Genomic DNA, 25196 nt, shown 5'->3' with positions numbered 1-25196 from the left:
GGCCCTGGCACTAGGCCGCAGCAGTGTTGGCCTGCCACCAGTGCCCACGAGAAGCAAGCGCCCACGAGGTCTCCTTGCTCGTCACGACACCCCAAACAGAGTTCTCAGGTCCCAGAGGGAGGGCAGAGGATGAGACGCACATGCGTGACTGGCTCAGATGGTTTTCTCTGAAAGTGTCCTGAATGACTCTTCTATGTCTACCAGGCACCTCGTGACCTTGTGCTTGAAAACGACGTCCCCGAGCGAGCATGGGGCCCTTCTCAACCTTGGGGACGGGGCATCACTGCCTGCTAGCTTGAGCCTCCCCACGGAATCCTTGGAACAAGGCTGCTCCTCTGCGACGCCCCCGCGGCACGAGAGCGCTCCGCAGGACAGCGTGGCCTGGGCTCTGGTTCCCGGCAGAGGTGATTTCTTGGTGCTGCCGTTTGTCTCCGCCTTGGCAGTACGAGCGAGCACCTTCCTCTAACAGCGTGTTTCTGCTCAGAGCCCTGCAGAGCGGTCTTAGTCTCTGTCCCTGGCTCCCAGAGAGATGACTCACGACACACATGGAGCTATTGAAATTTTTAAAATTACAGCATACTTCTGAATTTTAATGAATTGAAATGCGAACATTTAAGATGAGGGCACACAGTAATTTCTCCGTTTCAGCTAGCTTCCGGAAGCAGACGGGCAAGGCTGATGACCCGAGGCGGGCCTTTGTGAAACTCTGCATCTGCCGGGCTTAGCATTGAGGTGAACTGTCGCCTTCAGAATGAAAGCCGAGCACGTGAACGCGAGACCACGTGCCACCAAAATGGGAGAGACCCACCTGCAGGAGCCCCCAGAAACAGAGCCCCCGAGAGGATTCTGGGTGACCCTGTGCTCTCAGGAGTGCCGGAGATTGCACTTCCTCTGCACAGTTTGTTAAAGCCTGAGTTGCAAAGGGAAAGATGGAGACGGGAGACTCCGAGCATGCATGGTACTTGAGCACATCTTGCCTCAGTTCCCGGGAGGCAGGGGAACTTGCTGCCTTCCTGTCCAGGGTCCTCAGACAGAAGGGGCACAGCTGTCTGGGCGTCTCACAGATGGCTCTGCAGTTTCCCAAGGCCTGGCCTGACCCACCAGCTCCCCCTCCCCCCAGCCCCAAAGCTCATCCAGCGTCCTGGTCACCAGGGCAGGAGCCCTCACTTGTTCGCTGTGAGTTAAACGTTAAACTCCACGCACCCGGAAGGCAGGGCGGGGCAGCTGGGGGCTGCTCTGCCCGCGTTCCTGGGAGGGCGGCCCACTCCGGGCACTTAGCAAACACTTGCTACAAGACTAAACACTACTGTACGCCACGGAAGCCGTCTACGCCCTTCCACGTGCTTCTCGATGCCTCAAACGAGGAAAGCCCCCGAGAAACGCAGGCCAGTGCATGCCAGGAGGGGACACGGAGCCCGGCGGAAGCTCGGGAGGAGCAGCAGCAAGGGCCCGAGGCTGGCTGGGGGCCCGGCCGCCTACCATGATCCCTGTGAGCAGACACACGCCTTTCCCGCAGTACGTGTTGGGCACCATGTCGCCGTAGCCGATGGACAGGAACGTGATGGAGATCAGCCACATGGCTCCCAGGAAGTTGCTCGTGACGTCCTGTTGGTCGTGGTACCTGGAAAAGAGCAGAGAAAGCCACTCCTTTACCATGGGATTCGCTTTCCCCGGCTCCCGGGTTCCTGGCAGGTGTTGGATCCGCAGGTGTCGGATCCGCCCCAGGGCAGAGAAGCCTCAGGAGGCGCCCAGACGCTCACAGCAACTGGAAGGCAGCTGCAAGGTACGAAAGTGCTCCTGTCACTGGCCTGAGGGGCAACACGCGGCCCTCTGTGCCCACGCGCCTGGCTCCCCGGGGACCTCGCACAGGCACCACCTCTGCAGCTTGGGCGGGAGCATGGACCCTGAGCTGGGTCTGCCCCTGGCATCGGGCCCCACTGCTCCTTGGCCTTCAGCAAACACCAGCTGGGAGCCTCTTCTGCCCGCCCTCCCCCCGGGAGCCCCCGCACCCACTGCCCGTCCTTGGCCCCTCTGCGCAGCGTCCTGCCAGAGGACAGAAACTGGCCACAGAGGCCCTGCCGGGCCAGGAGCTGCCGTCCTGTCATGCACAAGGAACTCGTGGGTGCGGGTGGTCCCTGCTGTTCCGTGAGGTGTCTGAGAAGGTTTTAGATCAGAAACAGATGTCCTGTCTCAGTTTCACTAAGCCACGACCTCACGCCCCAGACAGCAGCAAGGCCAGGAACCGCTGCTCCCGGTGCACGTCCTGGGTGCGCACGGCCACGGCCACCTCTGGTCTCTGCGGCAAAGCAGGCCCAGCCCCCACTACTCTACAGAGGAGTCCTCGCCACCCCATCTCGGGTGCCACGGGGCTGGACCGCCCTTGCTCGCCCTTTCCCACCCCCTCCAAGATCTGAAAGAGCTACAGAGAAAGGGAGAGATCCATCTTCCATCTGTGGGTTCACTCCCCACGTGGCCCGGGGGCTGGCGCTGGGCCAGGCTGAAGCCATCCATCCTGGTCTCAGGACTTGGGCTGTCACCTGCTGGCTGGGAAGTGGAGCAGCCGGGACTTGAACCGGCGTCCACGGGGGATCTGGCACTGCGGGTGGCGGCTTCACCCGCAGCACCTGGTGCCTCACAGCAAGGTAAGAAGGGGTGACCACGGCAGGAGAGGCCTCCCAAAGTGCACGGGCCACGGGATGAAACAATGCTTGCATCTGGTATAAAAAATTTGAAATCCCACACCTGGGTTCCTCACATTCTCATTTTCTAGGCTGCCCTGTGGCCCTTAGAGGGCCTGGAAGGAAAGGGCTGGGGAGCGGGCAGCAGCCTGGCGGTGCCCTGGACCTTCTGTAGGCAGGAGGGGGCTCCCACGTGGCTGCAAGCTCAGGGCAGCCGCTGTGACCAAGCCAGGATGTCTGGGGGGGAGACTGTCCTTGCTGGGGGCCTGGGGTGGCTCCCAGCATCCCTGAGTATCCCTGTCACACGTGCATGCGGGAGGGGCTGGGGTGCTAGTGCTGTGCTCCGTGCACAGTGGAGCTTCAGCGGGTGCCTGGGTTCTGGTTCAGGAGTCCTGGAGCGTGCGCTGGAACCCATGCCTGGCACCCGAGCACTGGTTCCTCACCAGACAGATGCATAACCCGGGCTCAGAAGCCTCAGCAACAGCAACGCCAACAAATTCTGATCGGTAGCTGTGGGGCGATGCAAACCCAGAGGTGTCGCCTCAACCCAGTTACCATGGCTGATAGCAAAAAGGGACGAAGTAGCAAATGCTGGAGAAGCTGTAGAGGGGACCTCCACACTGCAGGTAGCTCCCCAACGAGTACGGTCATCGGGGGAGCAGCACGGAGACCCCCGCAGACCTCAGTGTGGGGCCCAGGGTCCCCGGAAAGGAAGGCAGCACAGCGGCGACACCTGCACTCCATGTCCCGACAGCCGGGAGCCCCTTGATGACATGTGGCTAAGGAAAGCGAGGCACATGTACACCATGCCACACCGTGCAGCCACAAAACGGACGTATCTCACCGCAGTGGACGCAGGGCCCTGGAGGACTGGGTTCTCACACGTGAAAGTGTAAAACCGGGCAGTGGTGGGGCCAGCGCTGTGGTGCAGCAGGTTAATCCTCTGCTTGCACCAATTCTAGTCTCGGCTGCTCCTCTTCCCATCCAGCTCTCTGCTACGGCCTTAGAAAGCAGTTGAAGTTGGCCCAAATCCTTGGGCCCCTGTACCCACGTGGAAGACCTGGAGGAAACTCCTGGCTTTGGATCAGCTCAACTCCAGCCACTACAGCCATCTGGGGAATGAACCAGCAGATGGAAGACCTTTCTCTGTCTCTCCCTCTACCTCTCAAATAAATAGATACAAACTGGGCATTGTATCTGAAGGCAGAATGGTGATTTCTAGAGGCGGGGGGAGGGGGAGGAGGCTGGGGGGTGTCTGCAGCTCATAGTGCGCATCACATCAGCCTGAGACAGTGGAGGGAAGGGGCCCGGCGGCTACACAGGGACAAAGAAAGGGCAGCGACCCGGTCTGGTAGCTGGAGCTGCACCCGTGGAAACACAGGGTCACCCATCAGTTAATGACTGCACCATCTTTACTGAGCACACTCTGGGCGCCCAGTCCTGTTCTGGCACTTTCTCGTCTCCTGCACAGCCCTGCCACACACAGAGAGCTGTGGCCCCTACAGTCATGCTCTGTCCTCAGCGTGCCGTGTCTCAGTGGAATCTCCCCATCACTTTACACCACCACAGCGAGTGGCCGGACCCGCCCCCATCCACTAGGCACCCAGTTTTCGTGGGGGCACAGAAGCTCACCCAGGAGGGTTTGCAATGTCTTCTTAACAAACTTGGTGGCCACCTGGGAGCCGCAGCGCTGGCCTGGGCGTGGATGCCTTTCTCACCTGCTCTGCCCGCACCACATTTTATTTAGTTTTCCATTGCGGGTAGTAAGTGAGCGAGAACCGCGTGGAGGATTACTCTCTGGGAAACCGAGGCAAGCTCACCTTGAATAAATACACAAGTCTGAAATACAGTTCTGAGTAAGTGTCGCCATCATCACTGGACTCTGCCGTGACAGCCTTCCAGCCACGTCCACAGCGGGCCAGTGCACCGAGGCCTGTGCTCCTGCCTAGAAGAAAGCGGTGTCTCTAGGAGCTGGTAGTTTATGACTTGGGAGTCAATGGAGAGTTGTCCTTTTTACTTAGCAAATAAAACCGAGAAATGGCTCAGAAGAGAGAGCGGCTCACAGGAACATCCACATCACAGCCACAAAGTGACGCCTGATCAGGAGGACGAGTGACCTCTCACGTGGATGTTCCTGTGGCAAGCAGACGTTAAGTTGGGAATGACTGGGCCGGCGCTGTCGCGTAGCGGGAAAAGCCATGGCCTGCAGTGCCGGCCCATATAGGTGCTGGTTTGAGTCTTGCTGCTTCACTTCCGAGCCCTTGGACCCCTGCACTCATGGAGACCTGGAAGAAGCTCCTGGCTCCTAGCTTCAGCTCATCCCAGCTCTGGCCATTGTGGCTTTTTTTTTTTTTTTTTTTTTTTTTTTTTTTTTTGAGAGCAAGCGAGCGAGCACGAGAGAGCGCCAGCGTGCTTCCATGCGATGGCTCACTCCCCAGATGGCTGCAGTGGCTGAAGCTGAGCTGATCTGAAGCCAGGGGCTTCTTCCAGGTCTCCCACGTGGGTGCAGGGCCCAGGGACTTGGGCCATCTTCCACTCTTTCCCAGACTATAGCAGAGAGCTGGATCGGAAGTGGAGCAGCTGCGACTTGAACGGCACCCATATGGGATGCGGCCATTTGGGGAGTGAACCAGCAGATGGAAGACTCTGACTCCGACTCTCTCTGTAACTCTGCCTTTCAACTAAATAATCTTTTTTTTTTTAAAGTCAGGAATGTCAGCAGGGGGTCGTTAAGAACCAAGTTAGGTTCTCTAAGAGCCCCCGACTTCCTCCTGGGCTGCTCTGATAGCAACGTGAGACACCTCAGGGTGGCATGGTGCTCGCAACACTGAGGTTCCCAATCTGTCCCAGAGTCACAGCATCTGAACGACCAAGCTGCACCGTCAGGCCTCATCCTGCAGCTCATGTCCCTTCCTCACGGGGGCGCTGTTCTGAGCCACGGTGAGGCTGTGACTCCGGCTGACTTCAGCTTCTGACCACAGAGGCGCTGAAGGTTAAGTCACAGCAAGGGACCTCACCATCTCCAGTTTGGAAAGAAGGGCCTTGGGGTGTGGGCAGACAACCTGCAGGACGGTAACAGCACCGCAGGGGGCGCAGACTGCAAGACAGAGATATGAGTGAGGTTTAAAAGGAAACGTTCTTTCTCATACTGTCCAGTTCTTTTCTGTTCATTGACTGCTGACTGTGGGTCTAGCATTTATTCTTAGATCCCAGAACCGATGGCTCCCTACAGCACCTGCTGGGGTTCAGTGGGTCGTTTCTCCAAGGGACTCATGGAATTCTTCCCGGATTGAAGCGACCTAGGGCCAGGGCTGGGGCAGGGTCAGGCTGTCCTCTCTTGTGGCTCTCTTCCTCCTACCCAGGTGTAGCCCCACCCATCTTCCTGGCCCTGATTTGTCCCCGTCTGCAGGGAGCGCACCCAGGAGCGTCTTGCCGTGCTCCCTGCACCCCCCAGAGCCTGCTAGCCTGACACAAACGGTCGCTGGCTCCCTGGATTGTCTTCTCTGGGAGCTGCAGCCACAGCCTGCAGCAGCCTCGTGGTTCTCACCGCACGGGGCCTGGGGTCACCCAGCAGGGACTGGGTGTCTGCAGGACTGCATGTTCTCAACCTGTCCGGCCCCATGAGGCCTGCGGGGTCACAAAAGGAGACACAAAAATTGTTCTTGCCACTCGGCTGCCAGGAACCCGACTTGCCACCTCACGTTCCAGGGTTTGTGTGCAACCAATAAGGGGTTTTTATCCCTGCAAAAATGATTCAACAGTGGTGGCACACAGCTGGCAAGCCGTGTTCGTTAATCCTCCCCTGTCACACTCACTGCCAATCCTGCAACTGGCAAAAATACCTCACACGTCAGCCTTGGCTTTGCAGAGTACCAGGAGGATTTAAGTGCAAGTGATCAGCTCACCAAATCTCCACCCGTCTCTGCCGAAATGCCGCGTACATGGCAGCAAAGCCACCATCACGACAAACAGCCAACATGATAAACCCACAGGAGCAAAGGGCAAGGCGAGCAGATGCAGAGAGTGAGCAATGTGGCTTTCCATGGGCCTGAAAGTGCGTCTCGTCTCCAGCCCAGACGGGGCAACGGGACTCAGATGCTCCTGAAGCATCTAAGAAAATATCTGAGCCCATGGACCACAAGACACTGGTCAGCTAGCAGCAGAGGGCAGGGGCTCCTGAGAGCCGGCATCCAACCCCAGGGAGCCATAACACTGCCCTGCTGAGTACCTAATGAGGACTCTGCAGGGCACAGCTCAGGAGAGACATGGAGCAGAGCCCAAGGTCTCCCTCCCAGTGCTGAAGTGTGGAGCTGGGGTCTAGGGCGGCCAGGAACTAAAGACTCAAAAACCAGGCAGGGGAGGTCTTCAGAGAGACACCCAGGGCTGCAGCATGGTCTCTCCCAGTATTCAGCTGAGCACGGATCAGCCCTGGGGCGGCAGAAGTGCAGGTAGTCTGTTTAGAGCAATAGGATGTCAGCCGAATATGCACTCACTTAGGGACAGGGTGCCTGAGGCTGTGGCATGCTACATCCCTTACAGGAACCACTACAGAAACATACTGAAGACTGATCATTGACAACCCAATAAAAGATGTATGACAGCTTAATAAAGATCAGCCCAAAAGGAGGCAAAAATAGAACCAAGAAACAGAACAAGTAGGATAAGGAACATGGAGCCAGAGGTCTGATTTATGGAAGTATATATGTAGCCACATTAAACATAAATGGCCTAAATACCCCCCGTGAAAAGGCACAGACCATCATAAAACCCATGGAAGTTTTACAGCTCAGAGCAAACTGCTGTCACACAATGGATTAGGTTCAAAGCTGAAGGGACAAGGGGTGAAGCACACCGAGGGGCCTTCCCTGCCTGGCCCTGACAGGACAGACTGGAGACTCAGGACCCAGGGCTGACCCAGGGACAGCACACGACATGAAGACCGAGTTCCACTTTCTAAATTAACCTGAGCACTCCCAGTTTTCTTCCGCACTCCCTGGGCCTGCTATTAGAGCTCATGGACACAGAGGACAGAGTGCTTCCTCTGGAGAAGCAGCCACTTCGGAGCAAAGATGTCCGCGTCCTAGCATCAAGACTCCCAGAGGAGCAACTTGGCTTTCATCCTACCTGAGTTTCACCGGACAATAAGCCCCTCTCCCCATACCAAGCTCCCAGTTGTCACCCGGTCCCCACTCCTGAATACGAATGAACAACAGATGAGCACAGATGTGAAGCCTTTTTGAAAAAAGAGATGGAAAAAATGGGGGAAGAAAGGGAGGGAGGAAGAAACGACATAATGCAGACTGTAGGCTCTCTGCACTCCATAAGGCACATCATACAAGAGCTACAGGAAAACACTGCATGCATAAAAAGAAAAAAAGGGACAAAAATTAGTGAAAAATGACTAATATAATCAGAATGACAATCTTCCAGAAAGCAGGAAAAGAGAGGACAAGACGTGCTCTCCAAGAACTGCACACAGAGGGGCCAGCAGCTGTGTTTTCCAGAGGTGGCCAAGAGAAGTTGGAGGAAAGAAACGAGGATGTTTGATCTCCATACCGGGGAGCAGAAGGCAGGCATCCTGTGCAAAGGGTGGATTCCACAGACTGCACGCACAGTGAGAAATGCCGGATGGCGAGGGACACCCTGCGAAGTACAACACCAGGGATGCAGGGGATGTTAGATGCTGCGAAGAAGGGAAGTCGCCCAGAGCTGTAACATGGCTGCCTCCAACAGCACTTGCTCTACATGTGTGTACTAGGGGCCTATCCGGTTCTCCGGGTTTCACACACACGAGCAATGGAGGATGCTGGAGAACGCGAGCAGGTGCAGCTGAGGCCCTCCTCCGCGTGGCCTGCCCACAGAACAGCTGTATGAAGTTTTCCATGTGGTCAGGGGCTGACTCTCCGGCTATGAGGGTGCACCCATGGCGAGCTCAGTGGTGAGTCATCAGACAGCCCAGCCGGCCCAGGTCAAGTTGTGGTGTCCAAATCCGCTTTGGGTCAGAAATGATGCTGATACTGCCAGGTGCACCTGTTGCACTCCCCAGGAAGTGGGAAGTGTACACCAAGTGATATTTTGAACCACAAGAGGCAAGCAGCTTTGATTCAAAGTAGTCAGTAAAACAACTGACTCAAGTAATTAACACATATAAACACAAAAGACATCCAGAGAGGCATGGATCTAGCTGAGGAGGAGAAAGGAGAAGTATACCAGGTGTCTCCATTTGCCAGTGCTCACTCCACCAGGGGTGTTCACCACAGCCAGAGCCTCTAGCGGTGGGTGATGGCAGGAAGTGGACTCTCCTGACCCCCAGGGCCTGGCAGCCCACATTCCGTATCGAGAGTTTGACTCCAGGCCTGGCTCCCCTGCTTCTAATCCAGCGTCCTGCTAATGCAGCAGATGACAACTCAAGTTCTTGGGCCCCTGCCACCCGTGTGGAACCCCAGATGGAGTCTGGACCCCTAGCTTGGCCTAGCCCTGGCTGTTGTGGTCATCCAGGGAGCGACCCTGACAATGGAAGATCCCTGTGTCTCTGCTTTTCAAACAGAATGCAAAGCAAGTTACATATCTGTGTATCATCTATACTCACACGGGAGAGTGTGAGCGAGCCCCCGAGTGGTGTTTCCCCTGCTGTCAGGTCTGAGCGCCAGCAGAAGCCCTCAGTCCACGTCAAGCCGAGAACCCACAGGGAGAGAGAGGACTGGCGGCATGGAGACCGGCTGACTGACAGAACCGGTGTTCCGAGGTGTTTAACGCCCAGTGAGGGAGACTGCTAAGGTAACCAGCAAGCTGTAACACATGCAGCGGCAGGTGCACAAAGTCACGGCAGGAAGGTCGGCCGCAATGCTGATGCCCAACATTGGCATTTTGCTTTCCAATGTGAAACCCAGGGAGCCCAGCCATCTAAGCAAAGTCTCTGTGAGGGCGGGTGTGCAAACACGCGGACGCCCTGGCCCTGAGCCTGTGTGCGAGTGTTCAGCTGGCAGCTAGGGGGTACAGGGCCTCCCGCTCCCCCGAGCCACCCAGATGCATCCGGCTCAGAGAAACACAATCCCAAGTCAGCAGAGCAAAGCCACAGTGGCACCCTCGGCAGGCCTGGGGGCCCACACGTGGCCAGGCCTAGAGGTGCTCTGACTCAGTGGATTTCTCAAATCTCAAGTCCCATCTGCCATGCGCCAGGCTCAGCTGGGCCACGCTGATTTCAGAAGCCCAGGCCTGACCTGCACCCTGGAGACCTGGCCCCGATGGCCTCCAGCCCTGCTGGGATGTGCAGCAGCCGTGTGGTGGGCGGTCACTAGGTGGCAGTGCCACACCAGGTTACCCCACCGGCCAAAGCCAGCGGGCAGGGAAAGCAGGCCCAGGCCCCTGGCGTGGGGGACACAGGCTCCCGGGGGCTAGGGCAGGAGGCAGGCTTCTGCACGTTCACCCCTCAGGGCCTCTAGAGTGAGGGGCGGATAAATCCCTGAGGAAGAAACCACCCCTCCTGGACATGCTTCTGACAGGGCAGGTGCAAGACACAGAGCTGGGCCTGGCTGCTCCCTCCAGCAGGGCGCCAGGCATCCAGCCCTGGAGGTGCTGTCCCCTCAGTGTGGCTGGGGCATTCGGCACCTGAGACCTCCCCACCGGCCCCAGGTCACACAGTGCTGTCCAGGGCCACCCCATGAAGGCACCTGCCTGCTCTGCTCCTGCTCCTGCGACCCCGCTCTGCCATCAGTGAGGCCAAATGCAGACACCTACAGTTAGAAAGCAGCCCAGGGACCAGGGACCGGAGGAAGCGGGCGAGCGGAGGCAGGGCAGGGCGGCCTAGAGAGAGCCTGGGAGGGAGGGGTGTGCATTCCTGCCACACCCTTCCGCCCTCCTCCTCCTCCTCCCACTGCAGCCCTGCAGCACCAGGCAGATGCACAGGCAGGGCAACACGTGTCTGGCTGGGGTGGATCGCCCGTTCCCAAGGAGCGTGACAGCCAGGAGTGTCGGCTTCGGCCCTTTCCTGTCAAGGCTGGGCTTCGAGGCAGGCAGTGTTCCCGGCCCCACTGCTGACTCCTCAGACAGCCACGGCCGAGAGCAGGGAGCCAGGCCGAGCTGAGAGCCGAGTGCTCGGTGACTCCCACGAGGCTCTGGGGGAGGCGCCCAGCGTTCTGAGGTCATTTTCAAGGTTTCCCGGTTAAATTCTCCATCTGCAAATTCTAAAACTCAGTCTCAGGGCGCCTGCTAATGGCCCCTTGCTCGATTCAGCACAGGCAGCTAAACCACAGAGTGCAGCACGGAGATGTCACCAAGCAAATGGAACAGGACCAGGTGCACGGAGCAGGTGCGGGCAACGGGCTCCCTTGGACTCCACCTGCACCACGAAGGAGCCGTCGTCCCGACCCTGTGACGTCAGCACAGCCCTGCCTGGACCCACAACCAAGACTGTTCTGACTGTTCTGTGAAACCCAGAAAGCCTGTTTTTCAAAAAGATTTAGTTCGTTATTTGAAAGGCAGAGTTGCAGAGAGAGAGGGACAGCCAAAGAGAAAGAGATTCACTCCCCAGATGGCTGCAATGGCCAGGGCTGGGCCAGGCTGACGCTAAGGAACCTGGACCTTCATCCAGGTCTCCCACGTGGGTGCAGAGGCCTGAGTTTCCCCAGGCGCATCAGCAGGGAGCTGGATCGGAAGTGGAGCAGCTGGGACTCAAATCAGCACTCACTGGGGGCAGCGGCTTCCCCAGCTGTGCCGCAAGGCGGATCCCAGAAAGGTATTTTTACACAAACATAAGATAAGAGGAGGGGGTTAAGGGGAGAGAAGGAATTGCGAGCACAAGAAAGTGAATAAGGAGACTGTGGCGCTAACTGCAAGCTAATTTGGTAAAAATCCAAATTGCCTGGAGAAAGGCTGCTTGGTACACCATGGAAACAGCGCGCCCCGCACTAGCCCCGCACACAGAGGTCACGCGACTCACCAACCCCTGCCAACCCCTCCAGGAGAACGGAGATGAGAAAAACCAATCAAAACCCTCTCACTCTTTTCCAACTTACAGTATTTTATGAATGCAAAACGGTGACCAAAATGCTTCCTGGCTGAAGTTTTTCGCGAGGGTACACAGTGAGGGACGCGAGCTGCACCCATAGCTCAGCCAAACACAGCGGCCGCCAGACACTCTGCAGGCGTCCCGGACAGAATCCCAGCTCCAGCTTGCAAGCTTGGTGAGGTTCACCACCTTGTTCGGGAGTCCAGCAATCCCCACGAGGGGGCACAGTCAAAGGGAGCCTGTACCGAGGCTGGCCCCCACGCTCTGCTTTGTGGGAAACCCAAGCAAACGTCAAACAACCTCGGGGACTTGAGCACAGGTGTGCAACGCTGTCAGTCCCCCGTCAGTGAAACCCATGGCTGTGAGGTCATCTTCCATGCCAAGCCCAGGGACAAAATCAAGCTGATGGCCGTCGGACCCCTACCCGAGGGAGGAGGGCCAAGGTACACAGACTCCTCCGTCGCCACGCCAGCTTATAACCTTGGGGTCTCGGGGGGGTGTGCATGAGTGTCTGTGCACTCTCTGCACAGGTGGTGAGGCAGCCCACAGGCCACAGTGCAGCGGGGCACACAGAGGTCAGCACAGGAAGCAGGAGCTACATGGCAGCCTTCTGCAAAAGAACTTTCTGGAAAACCACTCAAAATTCCACATCTGTGCTGCCTGATGCAGTCACCAAGAGCCACGTGAGCCACGTGTGCCCCCGCCCCCAGCACCTGAACGGCCAGTGCAAAGGAGGGACCCATCCTCTACTCTCCCTTCCTTTCAGTCAGTTGGAAGTTACACTTTAGTAGTTACACGGGGTCCGGAGGTCTGCAGAGACCGAGCGGCGGCACCAGACCCTCGGAACGCCAGTGCCCGTGCCCTCGGGTTCAGCTGGAAGACGCGCTCTCGGCTTCTCGCCATCAGTGTGAAATGACACTGGTGCTGGGGGCGGGGCCCAGGACCTTGACCCTCACCAGGGGGTGAGGGGGTGGGGGAGGGTGCCCTGACCTGCCTCTGGATCCCCTGGGTCCCTTCCTGTGACCTCACCCATACTGAGGGGCCCGGCTGGTGCCCGCAGTGGGGTCCACAGATGACCACAGGGCAGGGGCCCTGGGCTGACTGCTGCCAAACCACAGAACCAGAACTCCAGAGCGAGTCCCTCCTGAGCTCCCACAGACCCTCCCTTGGCAGGAGTCATTCCCAGGGGGCGGGACAAAGCAGGGCTTTCACTCCCAGGGGGCGGGACAACGCAGAGCTGTCACTCCCAGGGGCAGGACCACTTGCTATTCAGCCTGGTGGTGTGCACTTGTGACTGAGCTGGGGCAGCGCGTCCAGCAGTGGGTGGAGAGGTGATCTCCTTAGGATGTCGCCATCTCTGTCACACATGAGGACGACTTGGGAGCGGATGTGCCTGCCGTGTGAGGGCTGCATGTGTGCCACTACCCCACAAACCCAGCCCGTTTACCTATCGCCAAGGACTCCCGCGGGGTCACTGCTGCACACACATCTCCCATCGAGCACAGTGCGAGGGCCGGCAGACACCAGGCAGCCTCCGTATGGTGGCTTAGAAACCAGCACAACGCATGGGTAACGAGTCCCCATGCTGCCGAAGTCACCGGCTCGGCGCCGTGGGGTGCAAGGCGGGAACTCCTTCGGGGCAAGTTTAGAGCGGCCAGGAAGAGCAGCGGCCTTGGCCCTGCTGTGTCCAGCCCCGACTCACTGGACGCACAGGGGAAGCCTCAGGGCCATGGTGCCCCAGCTCTCAGCGCGCAGTGGGCTCACCGCCGGACTCCAGGCCAGCCACGCTGGACCCGTCTGCACCTCCACCTCAGCCCTGAAATCCGGGAGCTGTGGTGTCCTGGAGAGCAGGCAGCTCCAGACCAGGTCCCGGGAGCCACTCCTCCCGGCCCGGCCTCTGCATCTCGATTCCCGCCTGCCCTGAGCTTGCACGCCGAGCCCTGGCAGCACGGCGTTCCACCATGGGGTGCACGCTGCTCTCTAACCCCCCCGACATACACACACAGGCTGCCCCTTCCCCTCACATCTACGTCCCTGGCTGCTGGCCCTTCGTGTCCCGCCCTCATAGCACCTCAGTGCGCGCTCACCCCTGCTCCTCCCCAAGTGGGTAGGGATCCTGCACCATCTGACCCCAGGGCACCTGGCACGTGTGGACGCCTCGTCCTGGGACTGTCCAGCGCAATCAGCACTTGGCGCGAGGAGCTGGGACAACAGGGTTACTAAGTGAGGTCCCGGTTCCCTCTGCCCGATTCCCAGGGATCCCACCTGTCCCTTCCTCCCCCGCCCCTCTCTGCTGCCTCCTCCCCGTTCCCGAGTGGTCTTTTCTATGCCACTTCCTATCCTGACCCTGCGTGGCTTGTCGCGGCTGGAGAAGTCCAACCTCCTCGGCAGAACATCCCAGGCCTTTCACTGCTTGGTCCCAGCACGCCTTTCCCAAGAAGCCACCACCACACAACCTCTACGCATGCTCCCCTCTCTGTGTTCTACCTCAGCCCCTGCAAGAGGCACTCCCGGCTCCCCTGGCCCAGGGCTGCACGCACATCAGGACCCTGTGCAGAATGGGGAGACTGCAGTCTCTAAACCCTGCTAAGTCAATACCCTGCTCCCAGCAGGAGCTGTGTGTACGGTGAGTCACAGGAAGTCGAGATCCCGTGAACCTAATCACAAAGGAACCCCAATTTTGGAAGGGAACTGCTTTACACAGAAACATGAAGGCAGGAACATCAAACGTGGCACAGCTGTGTGGTCTCGTGACCAAGTGGAACGATAAATGCGCGACCCTGAACACCCACGCCTGTGCCGTCACCACACTGGCCCTCTGTGGATGACCTGCGTGAGCCTCAGCTTGAACAGATCAATAAAGCTGGGCAAGTCCAAGGGCAATGTACGTTTTATACTGATTTTGGTTCAGTGAATCTAAGCCTAGCAAACTGATTTAAACTTAGGGTGGAGCCCCTCTCGCAGGGCGCAGGTCACTAGATGTTTTGGCACCTGCCCTCTGTGATCCTTGGGTTTTGTTCTGTTTATTTCTCTTTTCTAAGTTCTTCAGTTTGATTCTGACTCCAGAGGAAGCTGCCCCTGGTGTGACCCCAGGGCGGCGGCACAGCCGGACACAAGTTCTGTGCAGGACGGGCAATGGAGAAGGCGCGACAGGAGCTGGACAGCGCCTCCAGACACACTGGAACAGCCGACGCGGGAGGGAACAGCATGGGCTGGAGCCAAGCACAGGTCCCAGAACAGGAGCCTGCCCCAGCCACAGGGGTGACAGCCGGCAACACGGGCTCTGCAGGAGTGGAGGCGACAGGCCGGTGCCGGCACGTGTCTGCTTTCAGTGGCAGTCAGAGAAGTGACTCATTCAATGACACAAGATACACCCACGAGGTGGGCGGGGAAGACAGCAGCAACCCAGGACCCCAACTCCCCAGCATCCCCGCCAGCTCACAAGGCACAGGGTGTGCGTTTCCCCGCCCAGACTTCCCTCCTGCAGGTGCATCTCCTGCAGAGGCGTGCACCTCACAAGCCGTCACTTGGACCCTCCAGTTCCACTGCTGAAGACCCCAGACCCAGGAGCCTGACCTGACCTCGCCAAGTCACCAGGCTCCCGGCCGGCCAGCAGGGGCGGAACCCGGGCCTCGCCCCCAACGTGCCTCAGGCCCCGCTGCCATCGTGGTGGCACTGGCCGCCCGTGTCCAATTCTTGTGCCTTTGCTGATGATTTCTACTATAAAAAATGCAAAAGCTTCTAAAATCGGCACTCTTCATTAAACTGCTTTCCTGAGAGCCCTGGAGGGCAGAAAAATAATTTTAGTAAAATCCACTTATTCATGGGAAATTAAATATTTCATGCAACGGGTAATTTGGGATCCTTGTGTTCCTGTTCTCTGTTAACTCTTCAATCTACTTTAGGCTCAGGAGGCAACACTTTCCTTACCTAAGCCGCCCCAGGCAGTGGCTGTGGAAGCTCAGGTTCCCCCTGCGTGAGAACCAGGGACCCCCGTGACCGGGACCCACGTGGCAGGGCCCACGCCCACGTGGATGCGGCTGAAACCAGCGGTCGCCGCAGCATCGAAGGCCTCGGTGCTCAGCACAGATGCACCGGCCACCCCCTGTGGAGCAGGACGATGGACGGGGGAGCCTCCTCGGCCGCCGGCACGCCGCTCCCAAGCTGCGCACGCGCTTCCTGTGCACACACACGAGTTCAGGTTTCTGTGCCACCAACACAAACCGATCTTTTATCCCCAGTTCTCCGCGACGTCTCCGAGGCCACGCCGTATGAGCAGGGCCCTGTTGCCTCACACTGGTGGCGTCACGGCAGAGCAGCTCTGTCCCTCTCCTGGGCACGTGTCCACATGTGGCAGTGACCACGGCTCTCGGCCGTGCCTGGAGACCGCCTGGGTTTTTGTCATCTGCCGTTAACAAGCACAAACAGCCTGTGGCAGGGCTCGGTCCAGACAGCGGGAGCCACGGTGACTTAAGAGGGAGGGCAGGGGACACAGCGTCCCAGTGCAGGCACGCGGGGGACACCGAGGCCCACACAGATGCGGGATTTGCTGGGGCTGGGTCCACGCAGGAAATCCCCCATCAAGCTCCTGGCTTCCGCCCAGCCCAGCCCCAGCCGTTGCTGTCATCTCGGGAGTAAACCAGTGGCCGGAAGACCTCCCTCTCTCCCCATTTCTCTCTTTAACTCTCAAATAAATACGTAAATATTTTTTAAAAAGAAATGACTCCTTTTTTCTAATGACGAGCACTGTCCATCCATGCACTCCTCATGTGTCCAGCAGTGTGCAGGGTGCCCCGTAGAAGCAGATCTCGACTGTGGTTTCCAGGGGGGCCCCTCTTCCACTGCGCTGCCAACCCCTGCAGTCAGGTGGTCCCTTAGGGCTGCCGTCCTCATGCCAGCAGCTGCTTTCCCTGCTCAGCTTGCAGCTACCTGAGAAATGGATTCCGACCTGCACTAAAATACGACCCGGTGCAAGGCAGACCCATCTCCTCCATGAACACAGCAGGTCTGCCTCACACCTGTGTTTCTGGCTCGTCCCCGACGGCCTTGATGCTGAGGGACAGACTACTGGACAGGGGCTCACTGCAGCCGTGCGGGGCGACCCCCCGTCAAGTGGCCTGGCTCAGTTCTTTGGTTACATCCGTGACCCTGGAGAGAGGGGCGCCCCACACACTGCCGTCTGCCAGCTGGCCCGGGGAAGAACACGCAGCATGACGGGACCACAGGAAAGTTCTAGTGCTGTCTCGGAAAGAGACAGCCGAACTGATGGACAGCGCAGGAGCGGATGTCAGGTTCCCAGGGTGGCCGCTGCTGGGGACGTGGGGGCTGGCTACGGCTGAAACCCAGTTTACGCAGGGGCTGGACCTCTGCCGTCTGCAGTGTTGAGAACGCGGACGCCGCCCGGGCACGGACGCTGCCCGATGTGCAGACCCGTGGCTTTCACAGCACCACGTTTGCTCGATCGCTGAAAAAGCTCGCGTGTGCCACGGACGCTGTGTGCTCACCGCCTCCTGGCTGTGCCCACCGCCTCCTGGCTGCAGGGTGCAGCGCTAGGTCGTGAGGCCGTGCTACTCCAGTTGTCGTGACCTGGCCCTACGATCACTGCTGCGTGACCGACCGGGGAAACTGGGCTGTCCTCAACTCTCACCACAGTAACGGTGCCCGTTTCTCTAATTTCCTGACTGCCCTGGACATTGAGGTTACATAGTTAGCTAAGCACCAACGAGCTGAGGATATTATCTTTCTGGTGAATCCCATCACTGCATTGTATCACGATCCTGTCTGTTCCCACTGGAGTTCTCTCTTTAAATACCGTCTCGTCCGACAGGAACGTAGGGACGGCAGCCTTCTTTTGGTAGGCGGTGGCCTGTTGCATCTTTCCCCACCCTTTAGCCTTTGGCCAGCCCATGTGTTTATGTTTTAGAGAATCTGTCATCCATGGGGCACAGGAAGAACTTCAGGGAGCATCAGTACCAGGTGTCGCGACGGCGGTATCTGTGGGTCCCTTTCCAAGCGCCCTGTCTGGGGGATGCTCCCTCCACACCACACATTGTCCCAGCCTCTACCAGCTCAAATGTTACAAAGCTTAGCTCTCAGGCCAGTGCAGCAGCTCAATAGGCTAATCCTCCGCCTGCAGCACTGGCACCACAGGTTCTAGTCCTGTTCAGGGTGCTGGATTCTGTCCCGGTTGTTCCTCTTCCAGGCCAGCTCTCTGCTGTGGCCCGGGAAGGCAGTGGAGTATGGACCAAGTGCTTGGGCCCTGCACCCGCATGGGAGACCAGGAGAAGCACCTGGCTCCTGGCTTCAGATTGGCACAGCACATTGGCTGTAACACGCCGGCCGTAGCGGCCACTTGGGGGGTGAACCAATGGAAAAAGGAAAACCTTTCTCTCTGTCTCTCTAACTCTGCCTGTCAAAAACAAAACAAAAGCTCAGCTCAGCTCTCACTATTTTACTGGTTGTCTTCATTACTTCAGTAGCACACACCTGGCTGCAGGCTCACGACTCCCTCTCCTTGCCCTGACGGTGCATAGTCCTGGGCCTCAAACCCAGCCACGCCGCACCTGCTGTGAGCCCAGCACCCACCCTGCCAAGCACCCCTCACACAGCCACTCCTCCAGGTCAGCTGTGTTTCCGCCCCCAAGGCGTGTGAGCCTGTCCCATTCCCTCTGGGACCACCCCCATCTTTCCGTTCCGAAGGACACCCTCAGAAGACTCCTCTCCGGTACTTTGCATTTCTCCTGTCTTCACCACACATCCTTCAGTCGGAGCAGAGGGTCACCTGGCTCCTGCGCTGCGTTCCTCAAGCGGGAGACAGGGCCTCAGTCCCTCAGCCCAGGACCAAGGAGGTGGGGCACGGGCGCCCAGGTTACAGCTCCCGGCGACCTGCGGGGCAGCGCGGTGCAGAGCCACCCCTGGAGAGCGAGCTGCAGAGACCTGGAGCACACACCACAGGCCCACAGAAGCCGTGTCCAGTGTGTGTGTGTGTGTGTGTGTGTGTGTGTGTGTGTGTGTGTGTCACACACCACGGGCAGTCACACGGCTGCACAGCCTGTGTTCAGCATATATGTGTATGTGTGTGTGTGCATGTGTCACACACCACGGGCAGTCACACGGCTGCACAGCCTGTGTTCAGTGTGTGTCACGCACCCTGGGCCGTCACACGGCTGCACAGCCGTGTTCAGTGTGTGTGTGTGTGTGTGAGTGCTGCTACATCGTGTTCTAATGGAAATCCTAGTCCATACTCGGAGCTTATATTCTAAAGAAACGAAACGAAAGCAAACCCGTCCCGGGGGGAGCAGAGGGGAAGCCTCCGGGAGGAGCGGCCACGGGCCGGCTGCCCTGCTGCTGTTGCCCGCTGGCGTGCTCTGCGCCGCAGGTGGAGACGCCTCCCTCGCTCTGCCGTCGGCGGCCATGTGTTTCCGTCGCCCAGCTCCTCGGTGCTTCGTGCAAGGTCATCAGGGCACGGGGCCGGCCACACTGCTGAACGGGGCGTCTCGATTTCTTCACTCACTCCGTTTTCCTTGAATTTGATGTGAAGACATGCACTGTAGCGTCTCAGGTTTACATTCAAGGTGTGTTGTAATTACACGCTTGACATGAGCGTGGTCCGCACGGCCAGTGCCGCCAGGGAAAGCCGTCGAGGGTGTCCTCTCAACACCCCCACGGCGGCACCGGGGTCCCTGGCCACATTCACTTCTGCAGAGGCCGAGGTGGCAGCGAGAAGCTCTTGTCTCCACGGCGGGGGCTGCCAGTCTGCAGACAAGGGCGCAGCCAGGGCTTGAAATCCGGCACCAGGCAGCACCTGTTTCTGCCCCCGTGCTAAGGCCGGATGGCAGGTGGGTGTGGGGACAACACGCCAGGGTGACATGAGGAGGCACAGGGCCCGTGTTTGTTGTTGCCATTCCTGGCACGGCCAGGCCGGCCCGAGGGAACACGAGGGCAGCTCCGGCCAACCTGCTGGACGGAGATGGTCTTTCTCAGGAGAGAAGTGCCAGGAGGGAGCCGAGCTGCTAAGCCCTTCGCTACCCGGCCCCAGCACAACAAAGGACGCGCAGAGGTACTTTCTCCACGTCTGCCACGTCCCACCTCTGGAATTCTACACTTTCTCCCATCGTAATCCTTCCAAATGCCACCAACCCGGCCAAAATGCCAGCCAGCCAGCCCGCCCTGGGGAATGCTGGGAGCTCGTGCCCAGGGCGAGGCGTTCAGATTCGGCCTCCCAAGCGCCTGTGGGTGTGAGACCCTCAGCTGGGAGCTGCTGCTGCTAGTGTGGCCGGCAGGCTCCAGCCCAAACCCAGGGGGCGGTTTCACTGCAGCGGTCGCGCCCCCACCCGGGCACAGCACCGTGGTGGGTGGGGGGCGGGTGGACAGCACCAGCCTGGTTCCCCGCCAGGAGTCACCAGCTGTGCGGCTGCTCCACAAAGACCAGGAAGGAGGAGGAGGTGACAGGAAAGTCGGGCTTGTGGAAGAGGTCACAGAACCCGGCAGGAGAGCAGTCTGCCAGGTGATGTCTACGCGACTGTGGCTCCTGAGCCTGGGCCCCAGGAAGCACAGATGGTGGGCGCGCAGGCAGGCAGGCAGGCAGACAGACAGACAGAATCTCTGGCTGCTTCTGGATTTGGCACTGTCAGCGAGGTGAGCAGACACGGGGCAGCCACCACAGACTGGCCTCCAGCCGGGCTTCAGCCGAAACGCCATGCAGCCATGCCCCAAAGCTGGAAATGAGTCCTTTAGGTTAGATTTTTTTAGAGAAAGAAGAAATATAGTAAGAGAAAAAGGAACAGTGGTAAGAGAGACAAAGTTTAGTTGAGCCACTACTGCCGAACCCAGAACAAGTCAGCTTGGGCTGTCCTGGCCCCGGGCCCAGATGGGCCAGCCGGGGCACCCACGCCTGCGTGTTTGACCCCTCCTACTTCAGTCGGCTTCTGTCTCCATCTCTGCTCTGAAAGATTAGCTACTTGTTTCTTTTTTAAAGATTTATTTATTTGAAAGTCAGAGTTATACAAAGAGAGAAGGAAAGTAGAGAGAGAGAGAGAGGTCTTCCATCCGCTGGTTCACTCCCCTATTGGCCCCAACAGCAGGAGCTGTGCCAGGAGCCGGGAGCTTCTTCTGGGTCTCCCATATGGGTGCAGGGGCCCGAGGACTTGGGCCATCCTCTACTGCTTTCCCAGGCCATAGCAGAGAGCCAGATCGGAAGTGGAGCAGCTGGGACTCAAACTGGTGCCCGTATGGGAAGCCGGCACTGCAGGTGGCGCCTTTACCCACTACGCCACAGCACCAGCCCCAAGGCCAGCTACTTTTGCAGGCATAAGCGGAGCACTGCCGGCCTGTAGCTCACGCGCCCCTCTCCCTCCTGCGAGGCAGTATTTACTGTAATTTCAATACAGGACTCCTACACTCACTCACACCTCGGCTCCCTCCCTCTCTCCACACCGCGCTCTCTCCCCATCTTTCTCTAGCAGAGGCTAGAAGGGTGCTTCCCAAAGTGTGTGGAAAATGTGTATTATGGGAGAAACCATGCGTGGATGTCCATTTTTTTGCCCTAAAATAAACTTTTCTATCATTTCTCTACAAACTGGTTGGGGTAGTGTAGTGTTTTCCATTCCTGATCTTCTCCCCACAGGGGAGAAGTCCATTTCACTGCTTGTACCAGACTTCCTGCGCTGGAAATTGCTCACGGATTCTCTGCACCTCCACGTGTATGATGTTCGTGCCAGGTTCTCTCCCGGAGAGCTTTCCTGGGCCTGCTTCTTGGTGCAACACAAGTGCGGTGAAGACACGCCCATTGGCTAGGCAATACAGAAGTCAACAGGCAATCAACAAAATCCTCAACAGGTGCTGTCTAATGTAGCAGCCACTAGCTCAAAGTGCCCACATACGTCAATTAAAATGAAATACACTGAAAAGACTCATTCTCCGTACCCGACAGTGGCTGTGGCTATGGCTGCACAAACCCTGCCACCACGCGGGAGGCTCTGCCGGGCAGCTCCCTGTGCAAACACCCACAGGTTTTGGGGAAACCGTGCATAGCTGGGCTTTCTTCCCCTTCCTACTTACAGGCCCTCACAGCTGCCTTCCTTGAACCAAAGTGAGAAATGGACAGGTGCGCGGTTCAGTAAATTTCCATACGAGATACAGTACGCAAGATGGGGAGACCAAGTAGCACAGAACAGAGCGCAAGCTGGCCTCGGGCACGCAGGTCCAGGCAGGATCTCAGAATGTGTGGCCACCTCACAGCTGGGGCTTCTGACGCCGGCCAGCTGGCCTGGGCGGGGCTGACTCCAAGGCCTCGCCCCCTTGAACACATCGCCTCCATGCATGGCTCAGTCTGTCCCCCCGGGGAAGTGGTCCCACAACGGGTGCGAAGAGAAGCACTGACCTGCCCATCGTCACACGTGCACACACTGACATCCACAGGTGTCTGGCAGCCATGCCAGGGATGCACAAGGATAAAAATCACTCCGAGGCCCACTACACTCAGTCTGCAATGTCCACACCCTAATAGGCAGAAAGTGCTCCAGCCGCTGTGACGCCAGTCCCCAAGGGTGGCACCGTGCTTCCAGGGACAGGTAAGTGGCAGGTGTCACTTCGATGTGGGACAGGGAGGCAGCCAGATTGGTGTGTTGAGCTGCAAGGACCTGTAAGCCACCACCTCCCCATCACCCCTTATAATCCCACCTTCCCACTTGTCAATCAAACTGTCCCCTTTCCCAGGATGCATCTGCTTCATCTGGGAACCAAGGGGACAGGAAGTGTGGCTTTCTGCACAAAGTGTCAGGGTGCCAAAGGCAGCAGAGAGAGCAGGCACCCACCCGGCTCACGCCAGGACCGGCTGCTGGGGTCCGTGTCAGACCGAGAGTCAACTCCTCAGGGACCGGACACCGGGCAGCACCCGTAACAGGAAGAGCAGCCAGAGACCGGAAGCCGTAAGAAGGAAGCAGAGAGGGGGAAGCCTGGATCAGGAGCAGAGAGGCCTCTGCTGAGCTCACAGGCGGCCGACCGGCGGCGGCAGAACTCCGGCACTCCGAGACACGGCGACAGGAGCCTCCGAAATCAGGACCCTGAGGACGGGGGGCGACCACGAGTGACACGGCACACATGCCACGGCTATGTCAGGAGAGACAGGAACAGAAGAAACACGCGATGAATAAGGAACAAACTCCCCCAGAACTGCTGTGAGAAACCTAACCACAGAGAGCACCGTCGGCATAAATGGCGAACAGTCAGCGGCCAGTGCTGCGGTACGGTGGGTTAAACCGCTGCCTGCTGCGCCAGCACTCCATACGGGCACTGGTTCGAGTCCTGGCTGCTCCACTTCCAATCCGGCTCCCTGGGAAAAGCAGCGAAAGACAACACAAGTGCTTGGGCCCCTGCACCCTCATGGGAGACCCAGAAGAGGCTCCTGGCTCATGGGTTTGGCCTGGTCCAGCCCATTTGGGGACTGAACCAGTGGATAGATTTCTCTGTCTCTGCCTCTCTCTCCTTCTCTATAAAACTTACTCTGTGTTTCAAATAAATAAAATCTTCTTTAAAAAATCTATTTTTAAGACACTTGCACTACCCAGAGAAGCAGTATACTGCTATTTGAAACTGGACTTGGGTTGGTTACAAATGTCTATTTCAAATTCTAGGGCAGCCACTGAACAAAAAGTAGAAGTGATACGCTAAAAAGGAAGGAAAATGAAATTACACCGAAGCCTCATTTAAAATCACTAAAGGCAGAAAAGACATGGCAGGAAAACAGAAAAAACCACACATGAGAAATCAGAACAAAAACAGCATGTATGAATCCAACAGTGTGAATGACCAGTTTAAATACCAATGCTCTAACCTCACCCGGGAAGGACAGGTTGTGGGGCCTGGCTGTGGCACAGGGGCCACGCTGCTGCTAGGCACACGGGCAGCCCACACCGAGTGCCAGCTGCGGTACAGGCTGCTCCCCTGCTGCCCAACCTCCAGCTAATGCACCGGAGAAGGCAGCAGCTGATGGCCAGGGTGCCGGGGCCCTGCCGCCTATGTCGGAGACAGGATGGTGCTTCCGGCTCAGGGCTTTGGCCTGGCCCAGCCCTGGCTGCTGCGGCCATTTGAGGAGTGAATTTGCAGACAGAAAATCTCTCTCCCACTATTTCTCTCCCTCTGTTTCTGTTGCTACGCTTTTTAAATAAATAAACAGATATCTTCCAACAAAGGTTGTCAAGTAAGTAAAAAGCAAGACCATGGCGTGTGACCCACAGAAGCCTCCTTTACAAGGAAAAATCTGTACAGATTAAAAGTAGGAGGATGCAGAAAGCTGTACCGTGGCAGCTCCACTCAACAGAGCTGGAGGGCTCACTGCTCCCAGACGGAGCAGACTCGGAGCAGAGACAATGACCAGGGTGTGAGTAAGGGCGTATGCAGCGGGCAAGGGCCCCAGCCCCAGAGGCCACAGAATCCTTCCTGTGGACGGGCCTACCAGTGGACCTCGCACCATCACACGTGCAGCAAAACCCGAGGCAGTGGCAAGGAGAGGACAAACGGCCCCTCTGTTAGTAACAGGCAGGCCGAGCAGGTGGACGCCCAGGAAGCACAGGCTGGCCGGAGCAGCACGCCCACCAGCAGGACCTAATCGCACTGAGAGTGCTTTATGCAACAACAGGACGTCCACCAGGGCAGAGCGTGCTGAGCGCCACCGAACACAAGGGCAGCTGGAAACCCCAAATCCCTCCACGAGGGGATTAAGTGATGGGCTCCATCACAGCACACATCCTGGATGAGGTCCTAAGAGATATTACAAAATACTCAGAACTAAATGGAAACACGACTTACCCCAAATCCGTGAAATACAGTGAGAGCCAGGCTTAGGGGAAACTGTTAGCAATAATGGCATTAGGTTAGAAAATGCAAAAGCTCTCAAGTCAACCATCTAAGCTCTCATGTTAGGAAGCTGTGTGTGTGTGTGTGTGTGTGTGTGTGTGTGAGAGAGAGAGAGAGAGAGAGAGAGAGAGAGAGAGATTAAATCTAAAGCAAGCAGGAGGAAAGAAACAACAATTTTAAAAATTTGAGTAGAAATCAGTGAGATGGAAGACAGAAAATCAACAAAATCAAAAGCTGCTGTTTTGAAAACATCACTACAACTGATAAACCCAATGCCAGACAAGAGAAGGGAAAAACAGAAAAGACCAAAAATTACAAACATCAGCAATGAGAGGAACCCTCACTGCTGATTTCACAGACACTGAGGGCATGAGAGGTGGAGTTGCCCACAACACTAAGGGCCAATTCCTTGGTAGGATCTCAATCTTTAGCAGAAACAAAAACAAGTAATGTGAATAAGCCGCATCTCTATAAGGGAATCAGTAAATAACTAACGGCCCTCGCAAACAGGAAGCACCAGGCTCCAGCAGGCTCAGGAGTCAGTTTCTCAATCACTTAAGGCAGTTCCCTCCAGTGCCTTCCAGAGACAGAAGCAAAAGGGATAATCCCTGACTCATTCTATGAGGTCAGGGGCACCCTAAAATAACATCAAAATT

The 25196-nt window shown here is 57.6% G+C and overlaps 1 protein-coding gene and 1 long non-coding RNA gene across 7 annotated transcripts in view; one reads left to right on the top strand and one right to left on the bottom strand.

Annotated features, from left to right (window-relative positions):
• The window catches only part of LOC103346548 (uncharacterized), a 173302-nt gene extending 169436 nt beyond the window's left edge, over positions 1-3866 (top strand). For both annotated transcript variants that reach the window (XR_011389637.1, XR_011389638.1), the window contains one exon: positions 205-3866. This is a non-coding gene — a long non-coding RNA (uncharacterized lncRNA). The remainder of the gene's footprint in view (positions 1-204) is intronic.
• KCNN2 (potassium calcium-activated channel subfamily N member 2) overlaps positions 1-25196 on the bottom strand; it is a 317533-nt gene that overhangs the window by 19027 nt on the left and 273310 nt on the right. For all 5 annotated transcript variants that reach the window (XM_051834540.2, XM_051834539.2, XM_051834542.2 and 2 more), the window contains one exon: positions 1480-1621. In XM_051834540.2, coding sequence (XP_051690500.2) covers positions 1480-1621 — 142 coding nt within the window. The remainder of the gene's footprint in view (positions 1-1479; positions 1622-25196) is intronic.

Source organism: Oryctolagus cuniculus, chromosome 6 (assembly GCF_964237555.1).
Source record: "Oryctolagus cuniculus chromosome 6, mOryCun1.1, whole genome shotgun sequence".
Taxonomy (NCBI): Eukaryota; Metazoa; Chordata; class Mammalia; order Lagomorpha; family Leporidae; genus Oryctolagus; species Oryctolagus cuniculus.
This window is presented reverse-complemented; position numbering and strand designations above follow the sequence as displayed.